This window comes from Rhinoderma darwinii, chromosome 7 (genome assembly GCF_050947455.1).
Source record: "Rhinoderma darwinii isolate aRhiDar2 chromosome 7, aRhiDar2.hap1, whole genome shotgun sequence".
NCBI lineage: Eukaryota > Metazoa > Chordata > Amphibia > Anura > Rhinodermatidae > Rhinoderma > Rhinoderma darwinii.
In genome coordinates this window covers 10,583,693-10,601,623 of record NC_134693.1, presented here as the reverse complement: position 1 = coordinate 10,601,623, position 17,931 = coordinate 10,583,693, and the positions used below count along the sequence as shown (strand labels likewise).

Genomic DNA, 17,931 nt, shown 5'->3' with positions numbered 1-17,931 from the left:
GTATAACATAGTTCCAACATATGGAGAAAAATACAACAAAGTGTTGAGTTCTTCACAGTAAGATATATCTTAACGTGAGAATATCAGGCACACGAGTAATTACCTCTAATAATTCATCCTCTGGTTGCAAAATTCCAAGTTTGGCCACGGGACCTTCAGGAGCAATGGTGGATATATAATGGTGACCATCAAAGGAGTCAAGTTCTACTCCCAACCTCATGGTGTGTATGGGCAAAAGCTGGAGGGTGAAAAAAAAAGTGATATTCGCTAGAAAAACAAAAAATCTAAAACATTACCCAGCATGGAATATTTGCATTGAAAGGCGGGAAAACCCATCCTAACCCAGTCCTGCTCACACAGCTTAAAGCTTGTTACAACGTATCAGAGTAGGTAAGAGCTCACAGCTTGGAATCCAGGACAGGAAAGTGATCTGTGCTGTGTGGGCAGGACAGGTTTTCAGTCTCTGAATGTAAAATAGAATGTTTCAATTCACTGACAACAATCAGTTTACATAGACCAGACATGAGGTAGTGTAAGGAAGAGAGAAGTGTCTAACATGTCCAGCAAATTGGAACTAATTTATCATGCCACGTGCAGTTTTAATTTACGCCATTTTCGCCAATTCTTGCACCTTTCTACCCCATTTATAAATATCTGCCCCCGTTTTGTGGCATATAACTATAATACCCTTTGCTTTGTGTTACATCATGAAGCAGGTTATTTAAAGGGAAAGTCCTGACCTTGGAGTACTTCTGCAGCTCTTCATCATCTTCAATCTTTGTATCCAGATCAACCACCTGTAGATTGACAGAAAATAAATGAAATCAAAATTACTTTACGGTTATAATATTAATTGGCATGAAAAATTCTTACAGCCTTCACAGAACAAACAAGTAAATTACCCAGGAAAGTAAACCGTATGAATGCTGGAGTGCCCCCTTAATAAACTCGCCTATTAACGGAAATAGCAGGATACATAGTTGCAGCGCTTTTCTCCAATAGGTCTGATCTCATAGGCTTTGTGCACATACCATTACTTGATAATCAGGTCCAATATGCTTCTCCCACTTCGACTTTAACGCCTCAGCCTCAGGAGATAGGGTGGGTGCTGGGATGAAAGAGATGAAAGTTTATTTTACATGTAGCGCGGATAGGACAGAAAACTAAACAGCAAAGTTCACAAGATTTCCTGCAAATATTAATATTGCAGAGACCAGAAATTCCACATGAGACAGTCAGTAATAATTATCAGTCAGCATTAACCTGAGTTTTAAGCATTAGCTTTAGAGTATAATACAGGATGTAACTCAGGATCAGTACAGGATAAGTAATGTAATGTATGTACACAGTGACTCCACCAGCAGAATAGTGAGTGCAGCTCTGCAGTATAATACAGGATGTAACTCAGGATCAGTACAGGATAAGTAATGTAATGTATGTACACAGTGACTCCACCAGCAGAATAGTGAGTGCAGCTCTGGAGTATAATACATGATATAACTCAGGATCAGTACAGGATAAGTAATGTAATGTATGTACACAGTGACTCCACCAGCAGAATAGTGAGTGCAGCTCTGGAGTATAATACAGGATGTAACTCAGGATCAGTACAGGATAAGTAATGTAATGTACACAGTGACTCCACCAGCAGACTAGTGAGTGCAGCTCTGGAGTATAACACAGGATGTAACTCAGGATCAGTACAGGATAAGTAATGTAATGTATGTACACAGTGACTCCACCAGCAGAATAGTGAGTGCAGCTCTGGAGTATAATACAGGCTGTAACTCAGGATCAGTACAGGAGAAGTAATGTCATGTATGTACACAGTGACTCCACCAGCAGAATAGTGAGTGCAGCTCTGCAGTATAATACAGGATGTAACTCAGGATCAGTACAGGATAAGTAATGTAATGTATGTACACAGTGACTCCACCAGCAGAATAGTGAGTGCAGCTCTGGAGTATAATACATGATATAACTCAGGATCAGTACAGGATAAGTAATGTAATGTATGTACACAGTGACTCCACCAGCAGAATAGTGAGTGCAGCTCTGGAGTATAATACAGGATGTAACTCAGGATCAGTACAGGATAAGTAATGTAATGTACACAGTGACTCCACCAGCAGACTAGTGAGTGCAGCTCTGGAGTATAACACAGGATGTAACTCAGGATCAGTACAGGATAAGTAATGTATGTACACAGTGACTCCACCAGCAGAATAGTGAGTGCAGCTCTGGAGTATAATACAGGATGTAACTCAGGATCAGTACAGGATAAGTAATGTAATGTATATACACAGTGACTCCACCAGCAGAATAGTGAGTGCAGCTCTGGAGTATAATACAGGATGTAACTCAGGATCAGTACAGGATAAGTATGTAATGTATGTACACAATGACTCCACCAGCAGAATAGTGAGTGCAGCTCTGGAGTATAATACAGGATGTAACTCAGGATCAGTAGAGAAGCAATGTATTTACGAAGTGACAACTTTTTATAATAAAATATTAGTTTAAGATGATAAAGAAAAGGAAATGGTAATATGGAGATGCATTTAAAAAGATCATCTAGGAAGGGGGTTTGAGGGGGTAATGAACCTCCTGATAATTTTTCATTGTTAACGCTCGACCCTATCGATACAAAGCAATCACAGATATTATTTATACACTTGGCAGGTACAAAGTCTCGTCTGATTTAATTAGGAGAGGGAGGTAACCGGACACCTGTTATAAGCACCAGTTCTGAGCAGTCTTCCATGATCGCCGCTTCTCTGACATCTAGGGCTTTTCGGCCGCCTTACATGACAGTAATATTGCCTCGGTTGCATAAATAAGACAATCTGACAAGCCTTTATGGCATAGAGTGACTGCCTTGTCCTGCGTTCGACCCCAGCAGGGAGCTTAGTGCAGGTCTAATGTTCCTACTTAAGAAATATTCAACTTGGGAAAAGCTCCGTCACGCCTTTGTCAATTGAAGAAAAAAAGAGAAAAAGCTCGGAAATAAAAAGATGACTTCATCAGCCGTCACTTTGTCACGAGGACCGGGGGCCTCGGAGGATGCTCATTAGCGACGACACATCCCATCTGTGCAGGTTCTCTGAACTAAATCAAATACATGCAAATGTATAATAAACATTGACACGGGCCGTCATGCGGAATGTGCCCAGAATGGGAAGGGGTCACATCGTTTTGTAGAGCACGAGAGCGCAAAAATACAAACGGAGCGATTTTATTTTTTCATTGTTACCATATAAAATGCCTTCTAACTCAGAGAATGTTTATGTGTCCAACATGACTAGTTAGAGACTCCAATATTGCAGAACTAGAAAGATTTGCCATTCTGGAGTCTGGGAAAGCTGGGTGGGAGCTGTAATGGCGGCTGTTTTTGCTCGTCACCCAGCTTTCCCAATAACAAACCATTCCACACTTACAGTCTGAAAGATTATGGGAAATTACGCTGTTTTTATTATTATTTTAAGGGGTTAATGTGGCTTTAAATACAATTGACAAATTTTCTCACCCAAAAAAAAGTTCTCCCTAAAATTTTGTGAACCCAGACTGGAAGTTCTCTTTTCTTTAACCCTTTCACTGCAGTGACATATGTATTACATCATGACTCTAGAATTTGGGGCTAGAGCTCAGAGCGTTCTACCCGATACCTAATCAGACCATTTGCCCCCTCAGGTCCTCCATTTGCCCCCTCAGGTCCTCCACTAACCATAACACACTATCTTTTGAGCACGGCAGTGTCGCTTCAAGGGTGTATTCACACAGTGCTGTTTTGCCGCGTGGCCGAAAAACGTTTAGAAAAACTTTCAGATGCGGTTTTCGGCTGCGCAATATAAAAACGCGGCAAAACCGCCCTGTGGGGATACACCCTATGTGCTTTTAATCAACCCTTCAACGTAGAATCCAAAATGCCTAAGGTAAAGAGCAGGCAGTTCCTTTGTCTCACTGTTGGATTCCACCGTCATTCGCCAATTTTCCGAATTTTTTAATTTATGCACAAGAATGGAAATTAGTTTTTCCAAAAATATAAAAATTACCATTTTTCAGTTCATTTCTATAGTTGTCCTCTTGCTCTTGGCTCGCTGTGTTGCACTCGACATCACTTATTTTGGCCCTTGGCGGAACGGCAGGCAGCGGAGGCGGAGGCACGGTTGGCGCATCTACCCACAAAGAGACGCGGTTATTAAGGTTGTATGGGCAGAAGAAGAAAGTGAACGTCTCCCGTTATAGGAAGGATGTAATTACCAGCAGTCCAGCTCTGAGAGGAACCCGAAAGCTGTTAACATAACCAACGCTTGTTCTTTGCAGACTAACAGGTAAGGATAATTAGCAGAACACACAGCCTGGCGCAGAGCGCGGCACCCAGCTGGGCATGCACTGTAATGCTGTCTGCAGCACGGCACCCGGGCACAACGGGGGAGGCAATGTTTGGACTTATCAGAGAATGGTGTCAGAAAACTAACAAGTAAAACTCTGGTGTTGTGAGGGACTCCGGACTAGACAGGGATGTGCTCCGCTCTACTCCCAGCACGACACAGAATGTGTTTGTGCACCGGACTCAAAGCTTTGGCAAATTTCCACCCGGGCCAGCAGCAGGAGGTGCCGTCCTTACAGGTGTTGGACTCATTCACTTCTCTGTCGCTTTTTAAAGGAGTTGGCTTATTTAGGTGAATTAGGAGTAAGAAAAAAAAAAGGGGATAGTTCAGGATTAGAAGTGAATGGGGCTGAACTGCAATACCACACACAACCTGTGGACAGGTGTGGAGCTGTTTTTGGAAGACAGCAGCCATCTTTTTCTAATCTTGATCAAACCCTTTAAGACACATTGGCTGCTTTTATTGCGCCCCCACTGATGGACCTGGTATATGGGTTCCCAGTAGGTAAATGTAGATTGAAGCTCAACTTCCAGATATGTATTCCGGTCACATGATACAATCCAGTGACTGCATCTTAATACTGAGCAATCAGCAAATCAACAATGATCATGTGACGGCAATCGGTGACATCATCATGGGTGGATTTTAAGACTGCTCCATCAATGGTTACTTAGAACCCATATATAACATATCTATATGTGGAGCTGAATTAAGGGATTTCCCACCTATGACCTATCGCCTAGCTATGCAATAAAAGTCTGATGGATCCAGGTTGCTTCGTGTCAGGTGCGGTGATGTCATTGAGAACTAATGTGGATTCACGTAACCAAATATGTCAGTGTCCACACCTATCTACCATTATTCCAGCCCGGTTGGGTGTTGATATTTATGTATATGCTGAATTGAATCCACAGAAGTTCTCCATGACTACACTGCACGCGACATGCAGTCATCAGATCTCTCAGTAGTGCAGCCTCAGGCTTTCGACCTGTAACTTCAATCCATCATCTCTCAGTCTGGAAGATATAAAATAACAGTCTCCACTACACTAAACGGCTTCTATCTATAAAATAATACCTCTGCGTTTAGAGATGTCTGGAGACACCGGGCCGAGTGGCACTTTGCCCCGGGACAGGGTTAGATGGACAGTTTGGCTGGTGTTGCGCAGCGCCGTCACAACCTCCTGATTGGTCAATCCCTGGATGTCATTGCCATTAACCTAGAGAATTAAAGGAAATATTTATTCTGGTAAAATTACTAAGAAGCACAAACAGGAAAAGAGAACTAATTATAGAGGCGTAATTTTTATGTTTTATAACTCAAAAGCAATTCTACATGCCCCTAGACGAGCGGTCCCAGACCCGTGGCTCTGCAGTTGCGGCAGAACTATAACTCCCAGAATTTACAGTTTTCATGTAAAAAAAAGTATGATCACTTTTAGGCAACTTTTTAATATATTTTGCATTTCATTTCAAGATCCCTGCTTGCTGCCAGTGAATGGAAACATTCCTGGTTACATCCAGAGGGTTAAAAAAACCTATACAGACATTCTATGGTCCATACAGACCTAATCCTTCTCACATCACAACTGAGGGTCACGGATGGGTCAATCCTCTGTGTGCTAAACACGTCAGCTGCACAAATCACTCTCCAGTCCTGGTCGTTTTCTACAATGCATCAGTGCAGGGAACATGTATCAGACTGCAATTCCGCCTGTAGAGCTCACAGAGGATTGTCTAGACTGGAAACAAGTGTAGAAAACCTTCAGCTGTGAAAAGTATTTGATCTGTACAGGTTTTCAGCCTCTGGATGTAAACTATAAGGATTCAATTCACTGACAGCAAGCAATGATGTTGAAAATGATGATGAATTTAAATAAAGTATATTAGAAAGTTGTATAATCTCTCATTCTTGGACCCTTAGGCTACATGCAAACATTGCGTATTTTGCCGTGGAAAATACACACCAAAACCTGAAGGTGCGGTTTTTATGTTTTGCAGCGTAAATTGACATGCCGCGGGTTTTGGAAATACGCACCGCGGGTCAATTTACGTCCCGAAAAATCCTGCAGCGTTGACATGAGATTCCCTGGAATGTCAGTGTATGCCGGTACTGTAAAACCGCATGTAATACGCATCGTGTGCATGGAGTCATTCTGGAGTGTATTCATCTACATGTAAGGTTCTGTTCACATGTGTGTGGCAAATTGCATCATATTTGAGGGGAAAAATAGCGATGCATGTATGGAAACCACGTTGAAACCCAATGGACCTCATTATAAATCAAAACCGATCCGCTAGAGCGTTTTTGATTCGGTTATAAACGAAATCCAAAATCCGAATGTGAGAAGAGACAAAAACAAATGGACTAACAGCCACTATCCGGTCATGCACTTCAATGCATCCACTTTGGTCGGCGGCACTGCCCGGTATGATACCTTTCACGTAAATACCCGAAGAACCTGGAATACAAAAGAAAAAAAAAATTATTTAACTCCGACCACCCCCTAAAACTCCAAACTGGGTGTGAAAAGTGTCCTCAGGGGTCGGTTACTCATGGAGACGTAAATGGTCATTTCTTTCAGCAAGAGTAAAATATGTGACAGTCAGACGGCGACACATCATGGCCAAACTTTACTGCGCCCCATGTTGTTACAGGACTCACAACCTTGATTCATACTGTTCGGGATCTTCCGAGACTATAATATTGATGGCCTCTTAGGATAGGTGCGGCTTGAATCCCGGCTTCCCCTGCCGAGTGATGGGGCTGCAGCACTCCCTACATTTGGCAGCGTCCTGGTCCCGGAGCTCAGACGCATTCACTTGAGTGGGACCGGGCTGAGGTTAGCTGCAGTACCAGTCACATCCACAACCAAACGGATGGTGCAGTGCCTGGGTAAACAAAGTAATGGACCGGCAGGGGTGCCGATAGTCGGACCCCCAAACTGATCAGATAGGCCATCAATATTACAGTCTCACTTTAAAGGAGTCCTGCTAGAAATTTTTTACAAAAGGCGGAGTTCCTTCTCCTCTATGTACGTCCCGGCTTGGCCATGATGATTTGGAGCGGAGGTTGGTTAAACACATGAGGACAGATGTTACATCATGCAGTGGTGGAGAGTATGACACACAGGAGGAGGATGAAGGGCCTTGACCCTGAACAGCCCAATTATTTTAAGGATCAGGCAATAATTGACAAGTAAAATCCCTCATACCTGCCCGAGTCTGTGCCCTCTGGTGCACCACCATGGGGGATTGGGAATAATAGGAAAAAAAAAGAGAGGAGATCGGTGGAAAATCTGTTGTTTTTTTTTTTTTAAATCAGTAAAATTGTTAAAAAATAATTAAATTAAAAGAAAAAACACCCGATAATGCCCGCGATTACAGGCACGGCCGGCCGCTGACAGCCACCCGCCTTTGCAGACCGCGCTCCCATCTAAAATATGGGAGCACGGTCCGTAAAAAGCAAAAAATAGGACGTCTTATCTTTTGCGGAGCCTTTCTACTGCGCGGACACCTTCCCGTAAGTAAAAGGGAAGGTGTCCGCGGGAAATTGAAATGAATGGGTCCGTAATTACGGATGAATTCTACGATCGTGTCCATGGGGCCTTAGCAGATATAAATAATACAACAAATAGGGTTGGACCGGCGCCCGATTACTGGAGAACAGGATAAATGCAGCGGGATTGACCGACAAAATATCAGCAAAGTAGTCAGTCACTAGGACCCAGAGTCACCACTAAGATGTGCGACATCAACAAAAGGGTTTTGCAGTCTAAATGAAAATCGGCCAAAGCCGTGGACTATGTAAAGTGTATGGGGGCGCCTCGACCTTCCTCTAACAGCAGAATCGGCATGTTGGATTTCAACATGCCCGATCCTTTGCTCCCGCGAGAGATGGCAGCTGACACGTCAGTCTTAATAAATTCCCCCCAATACGTTTCAATTACTCACCATTTTTAAGGATGTCTGCTTGCTTTCAGTGAATGGAAACATTTTATTTACATCCAGACACTGAAAACCCATACAAACCTGATGCATCTCACAACTGAGCGTTTCTGACAATCGTATCCGGATGACACCTGACACATTACACTTAATGAGCTCTGATGCACTGTAAGGCTGTGTTCACATATTGTGTGCGATACCACAATAAAACCGCAATACAACCACAACATGTGAACACAGCCTAATAAGCCTCTGGATGTAAACAACTATGTTTCCATTTACCCATAGCAAGCAGAGATCCTGAAAGTAAAACATTGCATGTCTTTTCATTAGACATTTATGGCATATACACAGCAGGAGGGACCTCGAGTGGTGGTCCCACACCGATCTGGAATACGGGGTTTCAGTCGACAATGGGTATGCCCCTTTAAGCTTTGTTTCCAGTAATTGGCAATGTAACCAATGTGTATACAACAGATAGGAGCACTACAAGCTATTGTCTCAGTAGTCAGCCACATGAATCTCACCTCCGCTGCTCCCTCCGGTGTATCCCACCACTGTTATTCCGAGGCTCTGACCTTCTTTTTTGGTGAGATTAAGATCATATATGTTACTCTCTGGATTTTCCTGAGAATAAAAAGAGAACAGGTTTGATAAAAATGCCAGCCAGCAGGAAGTAAAGGGGTTTTCTAGTTATGTGTAGATAAATCTGAATAATTGTATAATGAAAAGTTCTGTAACTTTCTAATTTATTGTGTGTCAGAATTCCTCATCATTTTCGAGATCTCTGCTTTCTGTCACTGAATGAAAACACTTTTATCTACATTTAGAGAACAAAATGCTGTACTGACCTAGTCCTGCTCACAGCCAAGAGTTTGCTACACTTGTTTCCAGCCTAGATAATCTTCTGAGCCAAACAGTCTGGTCTCTAGACTGCTGCTCTGATAGTTTGGTACAATGTATCAGTGAGTAAAATGTACCAGAGAGATTTCTGCTGCCGATGTATTTAGCTCGTAAACAATTATCTAGACTGGATACAATTGTAACAACTCTTAGCTGTGCAAAATGTTTTAAGGCCTTATTCACACCAGAGTGTAAACATGCGTCCACAAAAAAAAAAAAGAAGCGTATGTCATCCGTATGAAAGTCCGTGTTGCATCCGATAGCGTTCAGTCTGGTTTTTTTTCACTCCATATTTCATCCGTTTTCTCGTCCGCAAAAAAAAAGGAAGGAAAGAGCTCTGCAATCACTTCATGGCTTCACTTTATTCTGCATCGTCTAGCAAGAAATCCGTGAAAAACAGACAGCACTCGTATGTCCTGTGGCTGTTCGTTTTATTTCACGCACACTTACGCCTCATGCACACGACCGTGTGTGCCGTCCGGGTCCCATCAGTGATCCGAGGAAAGACAGGACATGTTCTATCTTTCCTCGGATCGGAGACTCGGACCATTTTTCACGGACCCGATTCACCCGCTAAAGTGAATGGGTCCGTGAAGACTATCGGGTGTCACAACGGTCGTGTGCATGAGGCATTAGACTTCAATAAGCAAAAACGGACCAAACTAGGTTTCTCGCAACAGACATGTTCCATTGAAAAAAGAATGGATGTGTAAATAGCCCCATTGACTTTTATGGGTCCCTGTGCTGTCTGTTGTTAAAATGGACAGCATATGGACAAAAATAAGTTCACGTTAATAAGGCCTAAGAATTTTGTTCCCATTCATAGAAAACAAGCAGAGATCTTGACAATGGTGAAGAGTTGACATTCAAAGTATATCAGAAATATGGAGAACTTTTCATGAGGATATGATGAAGCGTAATTTACATAAACCCGGAAAACCCCTTTAGAGCCAAATACGCCAATGAGCATGTGCGGCTGCTCCCCTCGGCAGTTTCCGCCAGTCGGTACCAAGGGTTCACTTCTCCGCATTTCCCCAACTCATGGACTCATTATAACCCGAGGTTTCGATTGATCCAAGAAAAGGGGGCCGTCTTGGTTTTGCTGACTGACAGGGATACATGAACACATAGTAAACTCTTTTTGATCCACAACATGTGACCCCGGGCCACGTGAACCCCGCAACAGGAAAGGCAATAACAATGGAGTCACATGTATAAAGTCTTAGGAAAAAAAGTATTTTGCGAAAGTGGCTCAAATTGCATACAGATGTAGCCAAGTTTATCTGGACTCTGATAACTTGCTGCAATGTGATATCTCCCAACAAAAGCCATTGAAAAGTCATTAAAAAAGTCAAATTAAAGTTTCTTGACACTGTGTATTTAATGCGTTTTAAGACTCAAGATAAAGATGGCTACATCTGTAGAATCAAAATTTCTCAATTTTGGCGCAGTTCTGACATCAGCTCCTACGTGCGACGTACATTGATGGCCATATGTTATAGTTTAGTTAATGTGGCTCATCATTTGCCCCGGGTTAACTATGACCCATTTTAAATTAAATCCGGTGTACGGTTTGATACATTTGGAGAATGTCAACGTTGCTATTTTATGGAGTTTGGCGTAAAACATGTTGGTAAATGTATCACATATTAAGCAATTATATTTTTTACGTTTTTCAACAGGGCGGGGAGGGGTGAGAAGACATATTGCCTCCAGGCCAGAAAAAAAACTATATATATATATATATATATATATATATATAAAATTTATAATATTTATTTGGTGCAACTCTATAATTACATTTTATTAAAAATCATTTTTATTTCTCCATATACAGCTGCTATATATCCTGCATACAGACAGAACAGCTGTGTCTAGAGCGGAGACCTGAAGCCGCCAGGTCCGCAGGACTGATGGGTTCAGTATCAGCGGGTCCTGCATGTGTCTGACACGCGGGATCCACCTGTTATCGATCACATCTAAATTCATAACTTAGATGTGATCGATAGCAGCTCGACCACGCAGGACCCGCTGACACTGAACCCGTCAGTCCCTCTGACCTGACGGATTCAGGTTTCAGCGCTTGATAGAGATGCTCTGTATACAGGATATAAAGCAGCTGTATCTCAAAAAGTAACAATTATTTTTAATAAAATGTAATTACAAAGTTGCACCAATCACACAGAAACACATTTTTATTTTAAAGAAAAAAAGTTTTCAATGGTGTACATAGCTTTTAAGGCGCTGTAATCAAAAAGTTTGTGCACCGCTAATTTGAATATACAAATAGAATTACGGAAGCGTAATAATGTAAAGTGCGGCACTTACAGCGTTGCTGCTCTTGATGTCTAGAGGAGGCAGGGAACCCACCGGCAACGTTGCTGGTGCTGGAGGCTTCACTGGAGGAGTCTCGCCCACAGGATCCCTCGCAACCACCATGTGAACGGAATTTCCACAGTTCTTCAACACCAGAGCGACCTGGTCACTGGCCATTCCTTGGACATTGGTGCCTCCAATTTGTAAGATATGATCTCCTGTCTTTAACCTTCCATCCTAAGACGGCATCAAAAAGGAAAATCTCTCTCTCAGCAGGTGATGTACATGAGAAATTCTCTATTGAAAGTGATGTCTCTATCTCATATATAATCAATGCATAAAATCTTCTTGTATTAACCAAGACACCAGAAGCACAAATCCCTCTCCTGCCCTGATAGTTTGTTACAATGTGTCAGTGCAGGTAAAATGTATCAGCATGAAGTCCAGGTTATTCGGTTCACATAGTTGTATCCAGTCTAGACAATCCGGTGTCAAACCATTAGCTGTGAAAAGTATCAGTACAGAATGAATCTTCAGCCTATAAATATAAATTAGAATGTTTAGAGTATAGGTCAGCTCTCCTGTGTGGTGTAGTATAGAGGAGCTGTCGGCTCTCCTGTGTGGTGTAGTATAGAGGATCTGTCAGCTCTCCTGTGTGGTGTAGTATAGAGGATCTGTCAGCTCTCCTGTGTGGTGTAGTATAGAGGATCTGTCAGCTCTCCTGTGTGGTGTAGTATAGAGGATCTGTCAGCTCTCCTGTGTGGTGTAGTATAGAGGAGCTGTCAGCTCTCCTGTGTGGTGTAGTATAGAGGATCTGTCAGCTCTCCTGTGTGGTGTAGTATAGAGGAGCTGTCAGCTCTCCTGTGTGGTGTAGTATAGAGGAGCTGTCGGCTCTCCTGTGTGGTGTAGTATAGAGGATCTGTCGGCTCTCCTGTGTGGTGTAGTATAGAGGAGCTGTCGGCTCTCCTGTGTGGTGTAGTATAGAGGAGCTGTCGGCTCTCCTGTGTGGTGTAGTATAGAGGATCTGTCGGCTCTCCTGTGCGGTGTAGTATAGAGGAGCTGTCAGCTCTCCTGTGTGGTGTAGTATAGAGGAGCTGTCAGCTCTCCTGTGTGGTGTAGTATAGAGGATCTGTCAGCTCTCCTGTGTGGTGTAGTATAGAGGATCTGTCAGCTCTCCTGTGTGGTGTAGTATAGAGGATCTGTTAGCTCTCCTGTGTGGTGTAGTATAGAGGAGCGGTCAGCTCTCCTGTGTGGTGTAGTATAGAGGAGCTGTCAGCTCTGCTGTGTGGTGTAGTATAGAGGAGCTGTCAGCTCTGCTGTGTGGTGTAGTATAGAGGAGCTGTCAGCTCTCCTGTGTGGTGTAGTATAGAGGAGCTGTCAGCTGTCCTGTGTGGTGTAGTATAGAGGAGCTGTCAGCCGTCCTGTGTGGTGTAGTATAGAGGAGCTGTCAGCCCTCATGTGTGGTGTAGTATAGAGGAGCTGTCAGCTCTCCTGTGTGGTGTAGTATAGAGGATCTGTCAGCTCTCCTGTGTGTGGTGTAGTATAGAGGAGCTGTCAGCTCTCCTGTGTGGTGTAGTATAGAGGAGCTGTCAGCTCTCCTGTGTGGTGTAGTATAGAGGAGCTGTCAGCCCTCATGTGTGGTGTAGTATAGAGGATCTGTCAGCTCTCCTGTGTGTGGTGTAGTATAGAGGAGCTGTCAGCTCTGCTGTGTGGTGTAGTATAGAGGAGCTGTCAGCTCTGCTGTGTGGTGTAGTATAGAGGAGCTGTCAGCTCTCCTGTGTGGTGTAGTATAGAGGAGCTGTCAGCTGTCCTGTGTGGTGTAGTATAGAGGAGCTGTCAGCTCTCCTGTGTGGTGTAGTATAGAGGATCTGTCAGTTCTCCTGTGTGGAGTAGTATGGGGGATCTGTCAGCTCTCCTGTGTGGTGTAGTATAGAGGAGCTGTCAGCTCTCCTGTGTGGTGTAGTATAGAGGAGCTGTCAGCTGTCCTGTGTGGTGTAGTATAGAGGAGCTGTCAGCTCTCCTGTGTGGTGTAGTATAGAGGAGCTGTCATCTCTCCTGTGTGGTGTAGTATAGAGGAGCTGTCAGCTCTCCTGTGTGGTGTAGTATAGAGGAGCTGTCAGCTCTCCTGTGTGGTGTAGTATAGAGGAGCGGTCAGCTCTCCTGTGTGGTGTAGTATAGAGGAGCGGTCAGCTCTCCTGTGTGGTGTAGTATAGAGGAGCGGTCAGCTCTCCTGTGTGGTGTAGTATAGAGGAGCTGTCAGCTCTCCTGTGTGGTGTAGTATAGAGGAGCTGTCAGCTCTCCTGTGTGGTGTAGTATAGAGGAGCTGTCAGCTCTCCTGTGTGGTGTAGTATAGAGGAGCTGTCAGCTCTCCTGTGTGGTGTAGTATAGAGGAGCTGTCAGCTCTCCTGTGTGGTGTAGTATAGAGGAGCTGTCAGCTCTCCTGTGTGGTGTAGTATAGAGGAGCTGTCAGCTCTCCTGTGTGGTGTAGTATAGAGGAGCTGTCAGCTCTCCTGTGTGGTGTAGTATAGAGGAGCTGTCAGCTCTCCTGTGTGGTGTAGTATAGAGGAGCTGTCAGCTCTCCTGTGTGGTGTAGTATAGGAGGAGCTGTCAGCTCTCCTGTGTGGTGTAGTATAGAGGAGCTGTCAGCTCTCCTGTGTGGTGTAGTATAGAGGATCTGTCAGTTCTCCTGTGTGGTGTAGTATAGAGGATCTGTCAGCTCTCCTGTGTGGTGTAGTATAGAGGATCTGTCAGCTCTCCTGTGTGGTGTAGTACAGAGGATTTGTCAGCTCTCCTGTGTGGTGTAGTATAGAGGATCTGTCAGTTCTCCAGTGTGGTGTAGTATAGAGGATCTGTCGGTTCTCCAGTGTGGTGTAGTATAGAGGATCTGTCGGTTCTCCTGTGTTGTGTAGTATAGAGGATCTGTCAGCTCTCCTGTGTGGTGTAGTACAGAGGATCTGTCGGCTCTCCTGTGTGGTGTAGTATAGAGGATCTGTCAGCTCTCCTGTGTGGTGTAGTATAGAGGATCTGTCAGCTCTCCTGTGTGGTGTAGTATAGAGGATCTGTCAGCTCTCCTGTGTGGTGTAGTATAGAGGATCTGTCAGCTCTCCTGTGTGTGGTGTAGTATAGAGGAGCTGTCAGCTCTGCTGTGTGGTGTAGTATAGAGGAGCTGTCAGCTCTCCTGTGTGGTGTAGTATAGAGGATCTGTCAGCTCTCCTGTGTGGAGTAGTATGGGGGATCTGTCAGATCTCCTGTGTGGTGTAGTATAGAGGATCTGTCAGCTCTCCTGTGTGGTGTAGTATAGAGGATCTGTCAGCTCTCCTGTGTGGTGTAGTATAGAGGAGCTGTCAGCTCTCCTGTGTGGTGTAGTATAGAGGAGCTGTCAGCTCTCCTGTGTAGTGTAGTATAGAGGAGCGGTCAGCTCTCCTGTGTGGTGTAGTATAGAGGATCTGTCAGCCCTCCTGTGTGGTGTAGTATAGAGGATCTGTCAGCCCTCCTGTGTGGTGTAGTATAGAGGAGCTGTCAGCTCTCCTGTGTGGTGTAGTATAGAGGAGCTGTCAGCTCTCCTGTGTGGTGTAGTATAGAGGAGCTGTCAGCTCTCCTGTGTGGTGTAGTATAGAGGAGCTGTCAGCTCTCCTGTGTGGTGTAGTATAGAGGAGCTGTCAGCTCTCCTGTGTGGTGTAGTATAGAGGATCTGTCAGCTCTCCTGTGTGGTGTAGTATAGAGGAGCTGTCAGCTCTCCTGTGTGGTGTAGTATAGAGGAGCTGTCAGTTCTCCTGTGTGGTGTAGTATAGAGGAGCTGTCAGTTCTCCTGTGTGGTGTAGTATAGAGGAGCTGTCAGCTCTCCTGTGTGGTGTAGTATAGAGGATCTGTCAGCTCTCCTGTGTGGTGTAGTATAGAGGATCTGTCAGCTCTCCTGTGTGGTGTAGTATAGAGGATCTGTCAGCTCTCCTGTGTGGTGTAGTATAGAGGAGCTGTCAGTTCTACTGTGTGGTGTAGTATAGAGGATCTGTCAGCTCTCCTGTGTGGTGTAGTATAGAGGATCTGTCAGCTCTCCTGTGTGGTGTAGTATAGAGGATCTGTCAGCTCTCCTGTGTGGTGTAGTATAGAGGATCTGTCAGCTCTCCTGTGTGGTGTAGTATAGAGGAGTTGTCAGCTCTCCTTTCATAAATACATATCTGTAATATGATTTGCGCTGAGCCAATAATGGCAAATTACTTTTCGGTATAAAGTATCACTAAAGACCCTCCCGACATTAATACTTCTCCATGGAATAATAATTGGAGAGCTCTTTCTCTTAGAACTCGATGTGCTATTCCTCTGTAATTCCTCCTGCAAATGCATGAATATATTGACAACTGGGTGTTACCACTCCCCTTGCTGATCGGGCATGTCTCTATACAATATGACACGTCAAATCAGTGCTGACAATGTAACACTGTGTATGGACACACCCTATCATCAAGTGGAAAGGTAACACCCAGTTGTCAATTTATTCATACACTTCCAGGAGAAATAACAGAGGAACGGCACAATGGAGAATAGTTATTTCATGGAGAATGCAAGTTTATATGTCAGGAGGGATTTTTAATGATACCTTATGACTAAAAGTAACTACCTACTATTAGCTCAGCCCAAAAAAATCTCTTAAGAAATATATGACAGACAAGTATTTATGGCTCTCAAGAAGCAGCACAAATTTCCTATAGAAGCTGCCCCTGCTGGATTTGTTACTCTATATATACAGCGGAGCTGACAGGGTCTTTTGCCATTACTAATATGGAAGGAATTCTAGTTAATGAAGACATTGTAAAAAACATAAAATATATTAATGTCCAGATTAACACCGGGTTTTATTCGGCTCCAGTTCATGTAAAATTTGCCTTTTTTTTCACTTTCAAGCATCCCAATTTTCGAGCGTGACGGTCAGAGCCGTTTAAATGGCTTATTTATCTCCGGCGGTAAATTGATGAGATCTATTTATTTTTGCAATTAACCGGCCATAAACCCCTTTAAATTCCAAAAACAGGCCTCTTAATCCAGATAGTATACGGCCGCAGTTACAGCCAATGTATTTTAAATTAAAAAGGCAAAAAGGTTTCCAGCCAGCTCTACAAAGCGAAAAGGGAATATGAAAGCTGAGCACGGCGTCCATTATACATCGCAAGAAATACGATCAAATTTTGTGCTTTTAATACAACAAAGCACATGAACTGCATCCAATGTGAGCAGGGGCGGACACTGACAGCATAGCGCCACTGTGCAAGAAATGCGTGTGGACCCCATCACTCACATGCTGGACACGAGACACACGCACCACTCACATGCTGGACACGCTGGCACACATACCACTCACATGCTGGACACGTGACGCGCACGCACCACTCACATGCTGGACACGTGACGCGCACGCACCACTCACATGCTGGACACGTGACGCGCACACACCACTCACGTGCTGGACACGACGCACACATACCATTCAAGAGCTGAACACGACGTACACGAACCACTCACATGCTGGACGTGACGCAAAAGCTGGACATGTGGCGCACACAGACCACTCACCTGCTGGACACGACGCACGTGCACCACTCACATGCTGGACACACACACCACTAACATACCGCACACACAATACACACTCACACGCTGTCAATCACTCACAATCACTTTTTTTTCCAAGGTTCTGGTATATCCTTGCAGGCGGACGAGAGATATTTCCCGGAGAGAAAACTACGCTCCAATACTTTAGAGGCCACTCGCAAATATCTCAAAGCCACATCCATATGACATCATTACGCTCCATCCCTCCTGGCACCACAGTAATGTCCCTAAAAACCCAGTTACTTTGGGTCCCACATTGGCAGAGAAAGCCCTACTGCCCTCCGGGCCCCTGTGCAGCGGCATTGGCGAAAGGCCCGCCCCTGAATCAACACACAGCCGATACCCGCTGTGTCTGGAGCGGACTCAGCTGGAAGAAGCTTGGAATTGTGATGATGGATGAGGCAGATATATTCAGCACATATTTTTTATATATAAGTAATTATTCACTGTGCATTAAATATTATGGAAAATGGGAAGATAAATTACCTGATCGGCGAGTCCCTCGGGTAAAATGGTTCTCACAATTACACCACTGGCTCTTCCACCAACAATCCCGAATCCTAATCCCGATCCATCATTAATGAGTTCAATCTCTTCCACGTGGCCCCAGGAGATCTGCAAAGACACAGAATGAGATTACAGAAATAGCTCCAAAATAGGTCCCCCAACACATGATCATATATATATATATATATATATATATATATATATATAGTAGTAACATTTCTTATAGAAACCGCTCCATATGGCTCCCATTAGGATGATCATTA

The 17,931-nt window shown here is 44.1% G+C and overlaps 1 protein-coding gene across 5 annotated transcripts in view; it reads right to left on the bottom strand.

Annotated features, from left to right (window-relative positions):
• The window catches only part of PATJ (PATJ crumbs cell polarity complex component), a 195,674-nt gene that overhangs the window by 150,110 nt on the left and 27,633 nt on the right, over positions 1-17,931 (bottom strand). For all 5 annotated transcript variants that reach the window (XM_075832709.1, XM_075832708.1, XM_075832710.1 and 2 more), the window contains exons 7-15: positions 17,648-17,776; positions 11,570-11,794; positions 8,866-8,965; positions 6,764-6,852; positions 5,469-5,610; positions 4,053-4,175; positions 1,032-1,108; positions 741-797; positions 104-238 (exon numbers count right to left, since the gene is read on the bottom strand). In XM_075832709.1, the coding sequence (XP_075688824.1) occupies positions 104-238; positions 741-797; positions 1,032-1,108; positions 4,053-4,175; positions 5,469-5,610; positions 6,764-6,852; positions 8,866-8,965; positions 11,570-11,794; positions 17,648-17,776 (1,077 nt within the window). The remainder of the gene's footprint in view (positions 1-103; positions 239-740; positions 798-1,031; positions 1,109-4,052; positions 4,176-5,468; positions 5,611-6,763; positions 6,853-8,865; positions 8,966-11,569; positions 11,795-17,647; positions 17,777-17,931) is intronic.